Source organism: Xiphophorus hellerii, chromosome 3 (genome assembly GCF_003331165.1).
Source record: "Xiphophorus hellerii strain 12219 chromosome 3, Xiphophorus_hellerii-4.1, whole genome shotgun sequence".
Classification (NCBI taxonomy): domain Eukaryota; kingdom Metazoa; phylum Chordata; class Actinopteri; order Cyprinodontiformes; family Poeciliidae; genus Xiphophorus; species Xiphophorus hellerii.
This window is the reverse complement of record NC_045674.1, coordinates 29453107-29470617: the sequence shown is the minus strand read 5'-3', so window position 1 is coordinate 29470617 and position 17511 is coordinate 29453107. Positions and strand designations below refer to the sequence as shown.

The window sequence follows — 17511 nt, the reverse complement described above, 5'->3', positions numbered from 1 at the left end:
CGTAAACAAACGGAGGCAGATTTAATTGGACTCTAAGGGAAAGTCCCAATCAAGGCGAGCTCACCGGAAATGTGTGGAAAACATTCCTGGAGCGCCGTCGTTTTCTCATTAGGACTGAAGAAGAGCTCAGGATGACCTTCGAAGTAAAATGAAAGACAGAAAACTGCTGTTGTGCTTTCTTTTTTCTGTGATTATTGAAATCTAACTGCAAGATTACGTTGTGTTCTTTCAAGCCTTCTTTTTCCTTTTGTGAAGATTTGTGTTTGCAAATTGAGACTGCAAGAAACTATTTTACATGAGAAAAAAATGTAACAGGTTTCACTGAACTTATTAGAGATGAGAGAACAGACGATAAATAGGGATGTTTGTTCGAGGAATCTGCAGCATTAATCAGAAGATTTTGCTTGTAGCATCAGTAGATTATATTTTTAAAATCACGTGTTCTTCTTCTTGCAGCTCTGTAAAGTAGAAGTAAATCTCAAAGGGAAGTCGGTAAGCTAACCCAGGTTAAATTATGAAATGCCAAAAGAAAAAAAAATATTGACTCTTTTTAGTGCTGCAAGCTACTTGTAGATATTGCCTCTTTATCCTTTAAACTGAAATCAATGCCAGTTGGTCAGCGCTTTGTTGAATATTGAGAGCAGCTGCTGTGGGAACTCCTGGTTGGGCTGCTATGAACCAAAACGCCATTCTCTTCCAGTGGAATAAGCAAATATTTTCCACTTAGCTTAAAACTGGAAATAAATTATTTTTTTTGGCTCCATCTCGCATATTCAGATCTAAAAATTACAATCTTTAGACATCTTTAGTAACTTAAACTATTCAACTATTCAGTTATGTGTTCTTCTTCTTGCAGCTACTATTCAGAGCTGACTATATGAACAGACAAAATCATATCCTAGAGATGCATATAATAAGGTAGAAATCAACCGTCCTTATATTTGTTGTTAATTAGCCTCCCATTTTAAGGTTCGTGTCATACATACAGAGGACTTCATGCATTTCTTGAAAGTTTTGCAATAATAAAGTTTGCAAAGAAGACTGGAAAATACCAGAGTGGTCAGAATTCAATATTGTGGATTATCGATTATTTTGAATTTTGCAAAACAGTTTCCCACATATTCTGCTTTCTGGGTTTTATTAAAATGTTTTGCGAGTTTCAACAGAGTTTTCTGTCAGTAACTCAATAGCTAGCAAACAGACCCGTAATGATTCTGAGTCAAACGCTGGCTAACACCTGCAGCGTTCCAATCCAGCTCCAAATCCTGCAATGTAACTCTAAAGTTCACCACCCATACTGGGTTTTTTTTTTTTACAGCTAGAAAAATAACAGTTCTCTATCACATCTTTAATTCTGATGTAAGGCGGAATAACTTAAACGGTGGTAGCAGAGTAACAGTTTTGCTGATGTAAAGTAAAAAGACAAAACTGTAAAATAGCTTCTATGGACTCTAATGTAATGATGCAGCAAAAAATAAAATTAAAAAAAATCAAAAAACATCCTGACAAATTCCCACAAGTGGAATTTAATCAACGCGTCACTTCTGAGCGGTTGCTGGTGTGGCTGTCAGCGTGTTGAAGACGCTGCGGCAGTCAGTCATCGCTAAGCACTTTTCCATGTGTCGCTGTGAAGGAAGTGAGCTGCTCCCTCTGCTCTGGACATGAATGAAACGTGGAAATGTAACAGGATTTTTCTTTTTAATTTGTTATTTCGTTTAGGCCGAACATTTGAAGTACTGTTGCAACACCACATTTACACATCAAGTTACTTTCAACTGGAGAAACACCAGGGGGTTCATGTGGACATTTCATTGTTTTTTTTTTGTTTTTTTATCAGAACAAGTGCAGCTGAACGGTGGATAACAGTGTGACGCTGTGACACTAACGCCCACACGAACCACTAAGACAACAAAAACAGGAGGACCGGTGTTTGGTGTGATCTGGCTTTGATGAAGAGGCCTTCAGGGGAAACTTTGGATCACTTCAACTGAGGCCCCAGTGAAGATGTAATCGTTTGCAGTTTCTTTACCAGCAAAACGATAGCAAATCACAGTGAGGTTTTAGGAAAGAAAAAGGTTTTCAGAGGAGTGACAGGTGAACAGCAGGTCAGGCAGGAAGTCCTATTTGAAATTGTTTATTTATCAATTTAAAACAACTTAAACTGAACATTTTATAGCAACGGGATGCAACTGTGTATTAATATTTGCCTGTCCCTCCTCATACATACTTAGAATTTCTTGATCTTGTTTTTTTTTTTTTTCCCCAGCTGGGAACTTTGAAAAGAGAACAAACCCAAAACATCACCAGCTTTACAAATGCGCGCAAAACTTTGTCTATGCTCTGCTAACGCAGACAAATTTCACAATTGCAGTATTTCAATTAAACTAGAAACGCTATTAAAGTCACACATGGATAACTTTGCTCACATCCTTGTATTAGTTCACCACAGGTCCATTAGTTAGGAAGTGAAGCAGGTCTGTGTCCAAGTCAAAAGCTGAGTTTGGAATGTTTGGAGAAGTGCCGGTTCTAGACCCGGGGAAGACATTGTTACTTCATAAAGGGCACAGAATAAAAGAATGAACTAAATAAATAAATAAATAAAATTATTGGGGCCGTATTACAAGCCTAATGTATCACGTGAGAGTCAGAGAGCCACTTGCAGCTGAAAACCGTGACCCTATTCTAATGCAGCTGAAGCTGAAGATGCAACACCTCCATTTTTAACTCACTGTTAAAGTAAAACTGTGAAAGTAGAAAATGAAATTCATTCACTTAGTCACCGTTTCCCTGTCAGTGCATATGGTCATAAGACATTGATTTACTGTCTTCTGGTCTCATTTGGCCCCTGTCTGTGTCACCCATATTTTGCTGTGGCTCAATATAGGTGATGAGCCAATGTCTGAGGAAGACCTGGTTCCTCAGATAACAGACAGATCTTGAGCATGCGTCAGTGTTGTCAGGATCGGAGTTACAGATAAGGAAGCCAGATGTGGCAGGCTGGGTGCAGTGTGTGCTGCTTTCACACATAAATCACTACAGTTTGCTTGTTTTTTTTTAAACAATTTCGCACAGATCGAGTGCACTGGTCTGTAAAAATTTGCTTTTTTTTTGTCATACACTTAATTTTTATTTAAGCCTGTCTTTAAGCGTCTTCACCACTACATCCCACTTTTACGCACTTCACATCTGTTCTGCAAAACGCCTAGCTGTGATCATATGCTGTGTTTGAATATTTAACATGGAGAAAATATATCACAGCTTCTATCTAATCGAAAGCGAAAACCATAACGCTCATTCCCAGCTCTGCTTTCGGAGACGGACTGACAGCAGAAAAACAAAAAGCGACGACACGGTGCTGTTGACTTTCAAAGACATGAACAGTTTGAGGGTCGAGTTGTTTTTGAAATAGTAAAAGTAACTTCCTGTCAGCCTTCAGTCGCTCTGAGGATTTCCTCTTTCCCACAGACTCACTGTGACGTGACGTCTTTCCACAACAAGAACTACGGTTCACATCTTCACAGAACCCCACGTAAAACAAAACCGAGTTGCTCCTTTAGAAAGTGCACGTGATCTTTATATTGTCTCACTGGAACTGACACACACACACACACACCAACACACACACACACACACACGAACACCCACACACACGCACACACACACACACACACACCGACACGTTATTGCACTGAGCTACAGGGAGGCAAACTGTGAGAAGCAGAACTCTTCCTCCTCCTCCTCCTCCTCCTCCTCCTCCTCCTCCGGGTGTCAGCACCCCGGACAGCTCCGAGCCGAGCTTCACTGTAACGACTCGTTCAGACTCTGTTCACTCGGAGAACTCCGGCTCATGTTCGACAAGCTGGCCATGAGAGACTTCACCTTGTGCGCGTAGTAGTTCCTCAGGTTGACGGAGGGGACCTCCTTGGCGCCCTCGTCGAAGTCGCAGCTTCTCATTGCGATCTCCAGCTGCTTTTGTCTCTTGTAGAAAAGGGAGAACTTGTTGAAGATGAGCGTGATCGGAAGCACGACGACCAGGATGCCGGCCAGGATGCAGGCCGAAGCGGTCAGTTTGCCCGGGATGGAGACGGGCACCACGTCTCCGTAGCCCACGGTGGTCATGCTGACGGTGGCCCACCACCAGCAGGCGGGGATGGTGGAGAGGTCCTCGCTGTCCTCTTTCTCCACCGTGTAGGCCATGACGGAGAAGAACGACACGCCGACGGCCAGGTAGAGGAGCAGCAGGCCGACCTCCTTGTAGCTGTTCCTGAGGGTGGCCCCCAGGGACCGCAGGCCGGTGGAGTGGCGGGCCAGCTTCAGGATGCGGAAGATTCGCATGAGCCGCAGGACCTGCGCCACCCGGCCCAGGTTGGCGAGCGCCGGGCTGCTCTCCGCCACCAGGTTGATGAGGAGCGTCAGGTAAAACGGCAGTATGGAGACCAGGTCGATGACGTTCAGCGGGTGGTCGAAGAAGTGCAGCAGGTCGGGGGCCACCGCGAACCGGGCCACCAGCTCCAGCGTAAACCATCCGATGCCGACGTGCTCCACCGTCTCAAAGCGCGGGTCCTCCGTGGGCTCCCCCTTGCTGTCCGGCACGCTGAACTCGCTCATGCTGTTCATGCACATCGTGGCAATCGAGCCCAGCACCACCAGGATGGACAGGACGCTGATGATGCGGCTGGCCACGGAGTACCCGGGGTTGTCCAGCATCAGCCAGACTCGCCTGCGCGCGCTCCCGAGCGGCTGCTTGTCGAACTTGGTGGCGTCGTTGTAGAACTCCAGCAGCTCGTCGAACGACGACGTGGTGCTCCCCGCGTCGCTCCCGTCGTCCCAGTCGCTCCTGTCCTGGTCCATCTTCCTGCAGTGGTAGGCGCCGCTGCAGCAGGAGTCGATGAAGAACTCGTTGATGCCCCAGTACTCGATCTCCTGGCTGAAGGAGAAGATGCACAGCTCGGCCATGACGTGCAGCCGCCCCGTGTTGTAGAAATTGAGCACGTAGGGGAAGAGAGCGGGGTTCCTGTCGAAGTAAAACTCTTTCTCCGCGTCGTCGTAGTCGTCGCACAGCTCCAGGATGGACTCCTTGGACTGGCACTGGAGGAGGCGCGCCAGCCTGGTCTCGGGGAAGCGGGAGAGCGTGTCCGACTGGAGACGCTTCTTGAAGCCGCCCACGTTGATGCGGATGCCCGCTTTGTCGTCCATGGGAGCCCCGGCGGTCGTGTCCCTAAGGACCTGACCTGTCATGCCTTGAAAGAGGGGAACACACACACACACACACACACACACACACAGAGAGAGAGAGAGAGAGAGAGAGAGATGCGGGGCGCACAAAATGAAAGGATGAAAAGAAAAAACAAAGAGAGACAGAGTGGCAGACCAAACACATTGAAGGAGAAGACACAATCACAGACAAGGAGAAAGCATAAGTTAGTTAAACTGCACGCAGTGATAATGCTTTGATGCTTTAATTAACTGGTTCCACACTTAGATACCTAAACTAACGCGTTGCTTTCCAAGCCTCTATTCCAAAAGACAAAGAAGAGCTGCTTGTTTCTGTAGCTTGTTGAAACAAAGAGAACTTACTTCAAACGGTCGATCGGTTCACCGATTTCTCCGAAACACTCTTCATTTGTAGAGGCGGCTCATCGCAGTCAAGGGGCAACCTCTGGACCTCTGTCCTCCGAGCTCCAAACTGGTTCCAGTTTCTACCAAACAGAAAGAGGGCGACACCGCTCCAGAGGACCCGCTGTTAAAGAGAGCGTTGCCTCCAGACAGAGAACACTATCCGCTCCTTTCAGTGTCTGGTGGCTTGGTGCTGCTGCTGCTGCTGCAGCTGTCGGCTCTCACAGCCTTCATTCGTGGGGTTGGGGGGGGGGCTTGCAGCGCCTCCAGCTACAGGTAGGCTGTAGATTTATTTCTGTGAATTCTGGGAGCCAAAAAGAAAAAAGAAAAGAAAAGAAAGAGAAATGAAAAACAGGACTGATACGCCCTGACAGCCGCTTCTGTTTGAGCAGTGGGGAATTCCACTCTGTGTTCCTCTCTGGGTCTTCTTTCTATCTGTTGCTGCGCAGCAACACGTAGCTTCCCCTCTCTCTCTCTCTCTCTCCTCCTCCTCCTCCTCCTCTTCCTCTCCTCTGCACCGCCCTCCCGATGTGATCTCAGCATGGTGCTGAAGGGGCGAGGCGCGCAGCTCAGCCACGGCGCGCAGGGAATCACCAACTAACCCGGCGCGCAAAGCAGACAGAGCGCCTGCCAGAGGTCATCAACCGAAAACCAAAGAGGTGTTTTTTTTTTTAAAGCGACCCCTCAACATGTTTTGACTTTAATGCGTCATTAATAAAACATTTACGTTGCGAGGTCATCATAGATTACCAAAACCCAACGAAATAACTTCAGTTGAAATTGAGAAAGCATTTTTGGTTAACTGGAAAAAAAAAATTAAAATAAATAAACGCAGTAATTAATGGGGGAAAATTGCTAGAATTATATTGTGCGTTTATAAAATCTAGCCAGGGCCGGTCCAAGCCTTTTTGGGGTCCTAAGCATCTTTTTTTCTTTTACCAACATGTCAACACCAGATGATTGATCAAAATGCGGTAAAGTTTAAGGAGAACAAATATTTCCCAATGTACTTATTGTTATATTTCTGCTGCTATAGTTGACCATTCCTCTGCGCCTCCTCAAACTCCATTTCCCAGGATGCATTAACCCATCGTCACATTTTTACGTTCAGGGGGTTTCGGGAACTGACCGCGCCAAAACGGCGCAGATTCTGCTTTGCAGTTCTTCCTTTAAAAACGTGGACATTGATGTGTCGGAGGGGGAAGAAAGGAAGGTGTTCTCACCTCCACCTGCTGCATCGTTAACGGCCTCGGCAGGCTGAACACAAAGCCAGGGCTAAAGAGGCGGCCTTGCGGAGCGGCCTGGCTTTCATGGATCGAGGACTGAAGGTTTTCTCTCACACAGCCCGACGCGGCTCACGCTGCAGACCTGCTTCTGCTGATGAAAACGCCCCAACACAAACGGACCCATGCCGAAGCTTGAATCAGGGGGGGAAAAAAACATGGAGCCGAGACACTTTTCCTAGAATTATTCACCTAGAAAGTGTCTTTGAAAAGGAAGTGGTGTAAGAATTGAATTTCCACAAAATACAACGTATTCTACATAAATGCAGTTATTTATGACCAAAGAATGAAAGATGTTTAACCAGTCAGTCAAACAGGAAAGAATGTGAGTCTCTAAAATTGTTCATCACTTTATTTTGTCCCCCACCCCCCATTTTTATCAATAATAATAATAATAATTCAGATGCAGTAAAACTACCCACAGCTTTAGAGGTTCAGCTGTAGTTGCACCAAGCAGAGGAATTCATTTAGGCAAAGAACTTCCTAAATGCACCAAATTGCCCCCCATGAACAGAGTTTAATCATTGAACATGAATAATTACTTCTTCTGCCTCATCAATAGCCTTTGTTTTTCTGATCAAGTGTATGTGTGGAACACTACAAAACTGATCAAAGTACGACCCCAATTTTTATCTCGCTCCCTGGATTAAGATGTGCAGTTCAGAATTTCATGTCCACTTGTTGATTCTGGGTTTGAGTTGGGTGATGGCTTGAAGAGGTTTTGATCGAGCTACATTTCAGATTTTAGAATTATAGCTTGAGCGAAACTAATAAAATTGCCTGTAACAAATAAAAAAATTGTCTAAGTTAGTTAGTTCAAAGAATTATTTTTTCTTTCAGTGCATATTTCAGCTTCTGGTTTGTGGAAGACGAGGCTCTTGGGCCGTTCTTAAACATCCTGACCAGTTTTTCTTTGACCTGCTGTCATTCACACATATTCACAAACACCTGGTCTAAACATTCAGGCGGCGCTCGTGTGAGAAGTTTTAGCGTCTGAAGAAAACAAACATTTTCAAACCATTACCAGCACAAACTTCTGAGGACTTGTAATAAGAGTCCACAGCAGTCCTTTTACCCCCTCCACTCTTATCCGGATGGTGTCGTTCACTGGCCATTTTCTTTAAGTCTTCAGGCCTTAGTTTCATTGGAGAATACATTAAGGATCATTGGAAGCAATTTTCTCCTGGCTGTATTGCGTTACACAACGCTTGTTTGGAAACATAAACAGGAGCTAGAGGCTGCGCTGGAAGAGTTTAAGATCTTCCTCTTTTGCGTTTTTTTTTTTTTTTTTTTTACTCCCAGGCAGCCAGTGCATTAATATTTCATCACGCTTCTTTTTCTCTCTCTCTGAACAATTGTAAGTTAAGAAGAGCTTGTAAATAGCCCTAACGGATCGGAGCTCTGCGGCTGTAATCATTCTTCATCCTGGAAGCTGGGATGTGTTCAGCTGCTTTGAGTATTCTTATCATAAAAAGCTCTGACCGAACTTCAACACACTCCCACGCCTACAACTTACTCTCTCCTGATTAGTTGCATAAAATAACAGCTTTTGTCTTCAAATGCTTCTTATTTGTGCGACTAATTAGTTTGTAATGTTATATAAATGTCCTTTTTGTCATTCGATATATTTCCCAGCAGGATTTTCAGGCCCTTCAATGGCCTCCAGTGGCCAACATTTAGAGAGCGAGTGGAAATTATTGTCTGTGTCTCTTCATGTAATTCAGGTGAACATAAACGGAGGCTGATGACACACCAACACACCTCCTCAGATGTCATTAGCGTGGGTGAAGAAGTTAACACATGCTTATCGAGTCTTTGTCCCAGACTTATGTGTGTGTTTGTTTGTGACTGTTTGAGCCGACAGGCTGTGGCCTTCCCTTTCTGCACTTTGTGGAAACGCTCTGCGTTTGATTCATTCCTCTCCCACGTGGTTGAGATTAATGCACCTCTTTGTGGAGGAGGAACTATTCCTCGAAGCTCATTGCCAAAGTCTCTGTGGATCTGTCGCAAGCAAAAGCTTTCTCGAAGGGAAATTATCCCGCGATATTTTTCTGCCTTGCCTTGTCACGGCGTGCTAGTTTTGAGTAACCTAATTTGATCCAGGAGATTATCAATGAAAGCAAATTAACAAGGAAAGTTTGTTACAGTGAACCTTCGCTTTTGCTTTTTTTTCCCCCAACGGGTCAAACTTTGATTGACAATGATTAAAGATTACTTAGCTATTCAGTACAGCTGTCAGTTAAAAAAAAAAAAAGTTAAAATAATCGGATTTTTGGGGTCCTTTGGTGCATCCTACTACATCTGGCGAACAACACTTCAGTAAAAACGGCACACAAGTTGTCCAACATGGTGGTGGTTTGTTGACGTTAGCACTTTACTTTTTAGGACAGCATTTCATGCAGCTATTTTACTATTTCGTGTGACATGGCATGTGTCTAAATCTGATTTGTTTAGTTTTAACAGAGGGGAAGCATTGACCTTGGGGTTTCACTGCAGCGTAGATTTGACCGAAAAGTGTTGAATCTTCATCACAAAAAGTTTACTTTTAATCAGTAGTAATGAAACTACTGGTCTCTTAAAATGAAACAAAAAACAACTTTAGCGCATGTAAATCTCTGACTTTAAAAAGGCTAATGCAAGATTCTGTAAAATTCTCTCTTTCCCGTTCTCAGACTTAAAACAATTTAATTGTTTTGGTCATTTTAACTGACTTAAAACAGAAGAAGATTAATTTGATTTTAAGTAGCTGTCAGATGGGGAGAAACAAAAGGTTATGTGTTTGTTTCAAAGTCAACATATAGTTTCACCTGCAGGTGTGCTGATGTAATGTCATATGTAGGCATAAATATAGAGAGATTTTTTTCAAAGTCAGAACAGATGGTTTAAAACGCTAGAGTACATCAGGCCGTGTGAAACGTGACACTTTCCATGAATGGAAGAGAGGAGGTCTTTGGTGAGAAAAATGAGCAATCAGAGCCTTTTTCTCTCTCAGTGCAGTGGCTCCTACATTTCAAATCAAAGCCATTAATATGCTGCACATGCTTGGCAAGCTTTCATTCACATCTTTTATCTCTTGATGGAGACTTGCAGGAAGCCCTGTGTGAACGGATGCAGAACGTGACTGTCGGCTTTTCCTTTTCGTGGTTCATCTCTGCCAACACAACAGCAGAAAAGGAGAAACAACCGTTTTGTCCGCCAAACACGAGCCACAGTTGGAATCCTCAGCTTCAGAGCAACTCAAAAGGAAAATCTGTGGAGGTTTGTGACAGAACTAGAAATATAAAAGTTGGTCTGAGATTTGTAGAAACTGAGCGTAACATTTGAAAGCTGTCGTTTTTGCTTGAGTAATTGAAATATTTCAGCCCAGCTGATTCATTTTCTTTTTGGCTCCATCTCTTCCAGCGTGAAGGTGATGAGGCAAACATGAATCACAGCCACTGGAACTGTCAGTGGATTTAATTTAAAGTTATTAAACAAAAAGGAAGCTGATTTACCTGTTTCTAGGCAACAACACAATTTAGATTTATCTGATGTTAGTTCATAAATCCTCATGGATTTTAGAGTTCAAATGGAAAACTGCTAAGTAAAAGCACTAGTTAGAGCTGGATTTTACATTTTCTCCAGAAGTGTTATCACTCCTTGGACAGAAAGTATCTGTAAAGCTTTTGTTGTCAGTGGTGCGCCGGACTATAAAGAGTCTCAGAGTTCTCATCTTGCATCCTGGCTTCTCCAAAGATGCCCTGGTTTCTAAGATGACCTCTGGTCCCAGCCTGTGATTGCATGTTGTTGTTGTCCAGTTTGTCTTAGTGTTGCCTTTGATGGACTAATGATGTTTGTAGGGCTGCACACCACCAAGCTCTCTCAGCCTTGAAGAAGAACATCTGTGAACAGCCGTGGTTTAGATCTTATAACAAATTATCAATTGGATTTTGGAAAAAAAAAAAAAATACTTTGACTGAGCCAGCACATGGTTATTGGATTCATGTTTAGTGTTGTTCTCTTGCCGGAAAGTGAACTTCAACACAAGTTTCAAGTCTGTGACAGTCACAGTTTTCTTAAATTTATTTCAAATTGATTTGAGCAGGGACAATATAAACAACAACGTTACATTCAAATACAAGTTTATTTGGAGTGCACACGTCAGCAACAAGGCAGTTCAAAGTGCTTTACACCCTAATCAGTCATGAATTATGAAATGAGCAATAAACATTGTATTTTATCAAATGCCGCCATCGAGACAATATACATCAAATATGTTGCTCAATATTACAGTACTTATGAATCAAAGGCAACTCTAAACCGGCGGGGGTCTAGCCCGGATTAAAAGGAACTCAGTGTTTCGGCTGTTTTGCAGTTTTCTGGACGTTTGTTGCAGATATGTGGTGCATAAAAACTGAATGCTGCTTTTCAAAGGAAACCATTGACCTCTAACTAAAAACTTATTTACCAACTCAGTCCCAGCTTAGGCTTTTAGAAGTCGACCTTTAAAGATAATAATACTAATAATTTTGTCTGGGATTGGCTGAATTTAGTTCCATCTGTCCGTTTCTCAACTCTGACCAGCTTCCTTGTCCCTGCTGATGCTGTGGCGTTCTGATGGGTAACCCTGAGATTACTATGTTCCTTGGAAAATAAGAAAGGTTCAGTTTTGGCCCATTTTGTTCAAATTGGCTTTAAAGAAAGCACTTCATGTGGATTTCTTGCAACTATGGCCTTCTTCCTGCTTCCTGCTTTAAAAAAGCATAATTTTCCTTCCATTTCACAATAAAGCTCTACTTTTTTCTTAATCTGTCACATGAAATTCCAATAAAATACACCTACTTTGTGGATGTAATGGGACAAAATGCATTCAATAACAAACTGAGATTTCAAGGTTAGAAGACTTGATGCTCGCATGCCATATTCAATATTCATACCAGCATATGACATACCATTTATCCCTCTAGAGGTCCATATTCTTTAAACTTTTAGTGGGATTATTTTAGGCACTGAGCAGAGAGAATACATAAATAGACGATGGCGCAAGCAAAGTGGCAGAGGCCGGAAAATGGAGAAAGTTACACCGAGACAAAAATATAAGACTGCGGCTCGGCCTCTTTCTCTTAAATCCTGGAGTGCGGGCTCAGGCGAAAGTGTGTAGGAGTTATTTTTGCCTAGTAAATCTTTCAGCGTGTGTGTTTTACCTTTATCATACCAAACTTTTTCTCACTTTCTTTCTTTGTTGTGTTTAACCATCTTTAACATGGAGCACGCTATCTTCTGTTTCCCCTCACAAATGTCTGCTATTATTTACTCTTACACTGTAAAAAAAAAAAAAAATCTGTATATTAATCAGTTCTTGTAAATAAATTAATTGGTGAAAACTGCAATTTGTACATTTTACACTGTACATTCATTTTATAGATTGTTTTCATTATTGTTTAGGAAACAAAAATTCCTCCCTCCCCCATAAGTTAAGGCAGTGTTATGTAAAATCGACTTTTTTGAGCTTCACATCATGTTTTCACGTTAACACTTCATACCTTGAGTGTTGCCTTGATTCTTACATGCATATTTGAGAAACCCTTTAATCTCCATGGCAACCATTCAGCTGTGCAAAACTCCTGGGTGGACCTAGCCCCGCCTTCGAGGTGCAGCTCCTCCTTTGAGCTGCATTTTCCAAGCTTCTGAACTTCTGCAACACAGAGCAGCTCTCCCCAACTCAGCTCCTTCAGACTAGCTAGCAGCAATTAGCAAGCATCTTATGGAACTACAAATCTGTTGACCTCATTATGTGAGCTACTTCTAAATAATAAGCTGGCAAAAATGTTGTTAAACGGTTAATAGAGGGGCCATGTTGTGATGACTTCCTGAAGGAGGAGTTTTAGACACAGCAGGAGTTTTTTTTTTTTTTTTTGAAAAGACAGAGACCCAATTTTAAGGTGTTAAATTATAAAGTCAAATTTTATTTAAGTCATACTTCATATACATAGCTTGTTTTTAACAACAAAAGTTAACATAGTTACTTGATTGTGCTACAAAATGGAAAACATACCATACTGCCCCTTTAAGACATTTTTCTTTTACAGTAAAACATTGGCTCCTGCACCATTTTTAACTGTAAAATCAAACACTGACAGTGCCGTATAACTGCGAAAGAAAAAAAAATGTTTTGCCCAATGTATCTCATTTCTTCCAGGCTTTCTTCATAAAAGGTGAAGGTTCATCAACGTTTTGACCTCATTCGTGGCTGAAAACGTCAGCGTCATCTGAAGTCTCACTGAAGCCTTCAGCTTTCACCCAGAGAGCATCTCTGACGGACAAACCAGCAGGCTCCTGGGAGATTTGTAGAAATAATAAAAAGGTGGAATCTATTTACTCCTGTTATTCTGACATATGGAATAAAATGTGCTTTCAGCCGTCTTGGCTCTTCCGCTTCACGCCACAGTAATCACATCAAATGGGTCTTGATTATTATGGCGGAGAAAGCTGGCTGACTCAGTCAGGACCGAGTGCAGAATGAATACAGATGGGAGCTGGAGGAGCCGCTTCACTCCCGGTGTTACCTTCAACGACAGCAATTATACACCGAACACATTAAAACAATAAATCCGCCTTTTGACTAAGATGCTTAGTTAAGATGCTCTAACATGCTTGGCATGAATCAAATGTGCTTTGACATCGAAATTTAAAGCGGCAACAACTCAACTTACAGCTGGATAAGGAATTTAAAGAGGGGAGAGAGGAAAAAAAAGGCTGATTTAATGAGTGGAGGAAGGCAAATGCTTTTAGACAGGTGCAGCGCTTGCGACAATTAAAAAAATAATAAAAAAGATAATACCCAATTATTGCTCCGCTACATCTAAAAGAGCAGCGAAAGCTCAGTTAATTACTTTAACTGGAGGCTCAGTGTGGTGTTGTTTGGGTGGGGGAGGACTTCAGTCACAGATCCTGCTCAACAGGCCGGCGTGTCAGAGCTATGAAAGCCGCATCTGCTGAGTGAAAAGACATAAGTACCACTGATTCTGTGGCTGGCGACTCGAGTTTCATGCGGGCTAAGCTTGAGTACAAGTGTTATAGAAAGGAAGAAACAAAAAAAAGCCATTTAAATCTGTAGAGATTCAGAAATTTAGCCTAAATCTGGTTAAATATATCTGCAGTGCAAAACCTATACCAAAATTTAAAAGATGTTGAATAAAGATGTGGTATATGCTCTTCAAAATGAAACAATATTACAATCCTGAAAGCCTGGTGATCCCCTAAACTGGCTCAGTCAAATATTTTGAGATGTTTTTCCCATTTAGTTCACCACTTTACTAATCAATCAAACAATCCTATTTGTTCAGCCACAAATATGGTTCATAAAAAGCAGACAGAACAACAACAGAAACAATACAAATAAAATAATCACCCAATACTAAGAAGGGCTGCAACTTATATTATTTTACTGATCGATTAATCTATCTATTATTCTGACAATTAATCAATTATTCAGATTTTTAAAAAATGGCATTTTATACAGATTTCTCATTTAAGCACATAAGCCTTTTTTTTTACCCAATAAATCCATAAAAAATGCAAATAAACAGAAATAATTCAGTTTTTTTTTTTTTATGAGTTTCCCTGATTAATGTTCTCATTGTCTGGTTCAAGTGGACATTCAGACATTTCTTAGTAGTTTCCTTTTTCAAGCTTGTTTAAAGCCGAAGGTTTTGTATTTTAACCTAACTTTGCTTTAAACATTTTCCAAACTTTCTCCCTGACCGGCCAACGGTGTTAAAAAACTATTTCTATCCCAGGGTCATCAGACTTTTAGACTCAACATGATGGAAGCTTTTGTGTAGTTTTTAACGCATAAGATAAAAGTGGGTTTTTTGTTTGTTTTTTTTATTTATGATTTTTAATTTATGTGACTTATTAACGGTGTTGAAGGAGTTTGTGGAGTACGAATTTGGTTGCCCAGTCTTCTTTTCTGAACAGATGACAGTGAAGTAATTTCTGTATCTAGCAAACCTCTGCTCGTCACAGAACAGAGCTTTGAATATTGAGGCATCGCCATGAAAAAAATTGGAAACATAACAACGTATGCAGCAGGCGGAAATCTTTAAAAAGAAAAGGAAGATACACTTGCAATGCAAAGTTTTTTTTTCAGTCGATTTCTGTACTTGCGTCAGCTTGTTGCATGTTTGGCTGTCAGATCGGAGCTGATCTGCTGTGTTTTCACAAGCCAGACGTTCCTCAGGAAAACTCTGCTTGTTCTGACAGTTTCTCTCCCTCAGGTGAAATACTGAATTGTGGGAAACATCAAAAGTCCTTCGTTTTTTGTTTTTAACTTAAAAATATATCCAAACTAAATTATTTGCGTTGCTCTGGGTTATTTGTAAAGACTGGAAGACTCTGCCAAGGTCCTGTTGGCCACTTGTCAATTTTGCATCTAAATTATTCAAACAGCTGCAACATCTTTTAAAATAGCTGAATAAGTATGTTTATAGAAACTATTTCACACAGGCATAAGTAGCCAGTGATTGATCCTGACGAAGTATTTCAAAATGTTCGATATTGTCTGTTTCAATATTATTCACATGAGGCTTTGTGTCATGGCTGCACACAAACCAGGGGAACAGCACCGACTCAAACACAAACTCAAAATTATTGAGAATTTCTGGATTAATGCAGCTTTTAATCAGCTTTGACTAAACAAAAAATACTTATTCACTTTGATGTTCATGGCAAAAGAAGTTGTAGTTTGTAATCAAACAACAATTTAGTGAAAATCTGGGTAGCATACTGCAACAGACCAGATCTGAATTTTATATTAGAAACACAGCCACATAGAAGATGAATCGCATTCATCATTCCTTTATTCACAGCAGGGATCAATGAAAACCCATGAAAGACAAACGACGGCGTTTCACTGTCCGTCTCTTTGACCAGCAGCCGCAGCTGGACCCATTCTAACTGCAGAACAGAAATTATCACCTGAATCGACATGTGCAGCCTCATTTTGTTATAATTGCCCCTTCTTGTTTTGTCATCCCTGTAGCTGCTGATGAGCTTCCCAAATGGAAAGAGGGGGCATGAATATGCATACTCATCCACAATGCCACTCCTGCTGGCTGTAGAGGAGATCATTACTGGTTTAGCAACAAGTGGGAAACACTGTAGCTCCTTTGAATCATTTTCTGCTGCCTGGACTGTGCGGGCAACTGACGTGTGTCTCTTTGATTTCCCTGCTGTCCTGAATGTGCCCAGCAGATGGAACAGGTTAAGCTAGGACTTCCCGAGCTTTAAATGTATTATGTGTTTGCATGCAGTGCCATTTTGCATGATAATCAGGTAACTGCTCTTTTTGAAACTCCACCTTCAGGAAGTTATCACAATATGGCTCCTCTATTAACCCTTTAACAACATTTCTACCAGCGTTGCATTGAGAAGTAGCTTCTCTAATGAGGTCAGCAGATGCGCAGCTCCACTAAGTGTTTGCTAATTGTTGGTGGTTAGTCTGAATTATCTAGGTAGGAGAGTCGTGGGCTATGGCTGCTCTGTGAGGCGGAAGCTCGGAAACTGTAGCTCTGAGGAGGAGTTTTGTCTTCGAAGGCGGGGCTAGGTCCACCCAGGCGTTTTGTACAGCTGAATTGTTGCCATGGAGACTAAAGGATTTCTGAATCATGAATGAAATCAATAACCTATGCACAATATGCTGTTATTTCTGCACATTGCTCAGCCACAAATCAAGGCAACATTCCACCTATGCGTTTTGATGAAGAAATAACATTATAACACAATGTAAAACTTAAAAGAGTTGATTTTACATGACACTGCCCCTTTAAAAGACAGGAGTCACTTTATTCAAATGGATGTTGAAAGCTATATGTGTGGGCAGTGCGGACCAAAAAGTGTTTATCATACCTCAAGCAGCTTGAATTTGTTGGAAGTAGAGTAAGTGAATGTTACGGCTACGAAAAATAACTACTGAGGATTACTGTCACTAATGGTGGTTTTGCAAGCTATTGGATAGGGGAAGCAAGTGATGTCCATAGTTCCACCATAGTCTAACTGTTCCATACAAAAATGTTGTTCTGTCTGTTGGAAAACTTCATACCCATTTAGGAGGTTTTATAGAACCGAATGGAAACAATATAAAAAATTTTATTAGAGCCACAAATCAAAGTGGTGCTATGAAGGCCTTGATGTTTGTTTCCTTAGATTATTACTGCCTCTTCACAGCTTCCACAACGCACCGTTCCAAAGACCAGGGAGGTTCGGCTGATGTGCTAAACAGAAAATGAAATTCACTTTCCTTTTCAACCCCAGCATTATAAACTTCCGCCAATAAAACTGGCAGAAGTTTTATTGGCATTTAAAAGCGCTGATTACTACATAATAGAATCTGGGTGAATCCAGGTTTTTAAGTAACTCAACATTCTGATCATCTCCGGCCAACATGGTCTGATCAATAACCTTACATCCAGGCAAGCACTATACAAAACAGCAACTTGCACAGTATGCAGTTATTTTTGCACATTGCTCGTTCTTGGAGGTGATGTGCGCCCACCCCACCACCTGTCTTCATTTTCTACACTAGAAATGCTTATGTCAAATTTATTGCTACCGAAACATTTAGAAACAATAA

At 41.8% G+C, this 17511-nt stretch overlaps 1 protein-coding gene and 1 long non-coding RNA gene across 2 annotated transcripts; one reads left to right on the top strand and one right to left on the bottom strand.

The window, feature by feature from the left end:
• Positions 1-1681: 1681 nt before the first annotated feature.
• On the bottom strand, positions 1682-6355 carry kcns2 (potassium voltage-gated channel modifier subfamily S member 2). Its single transcript, XM_032557889.1, has 2 exons — positions 5578-6355; positions 1682-5240 (listed from the first exon to the last, which is right to left on the bottom strand). The coding sequence occupies exon 2, from the start codon at positions 5236-5238 to the stop codon at positions 3799-3801; it is 1440 nt and encodes a 479-aa protein (XP_032413780.1). The 5' UTR covers positions 5239-5240; positions 5578-6355; the 3' UTR covers positions 1682-3798.
• LOC116716917 (uncharacterized) lies at positions 5801-13291 on the top strand. The gene is made up of 3 exons (XR_004338657.1): positions 5801-5892; positions 9990-10157; positions 13078-13291. It is a non-coding gene; the product is annotated as an uncharacterized LOC116716917 (long non-coding RNA).
• Positions 13292-17511: the final 4220 nt, after the last annotated feature.

Coding starts and splice junctions, on each gene's coding strand:
- kcns2 (XM_032557889.1), bottom strand. CDS start 5,238: ATGACAGGTCAGGTCCTTAGGGACACGACCGCCGGGGCTCCCATGGAC.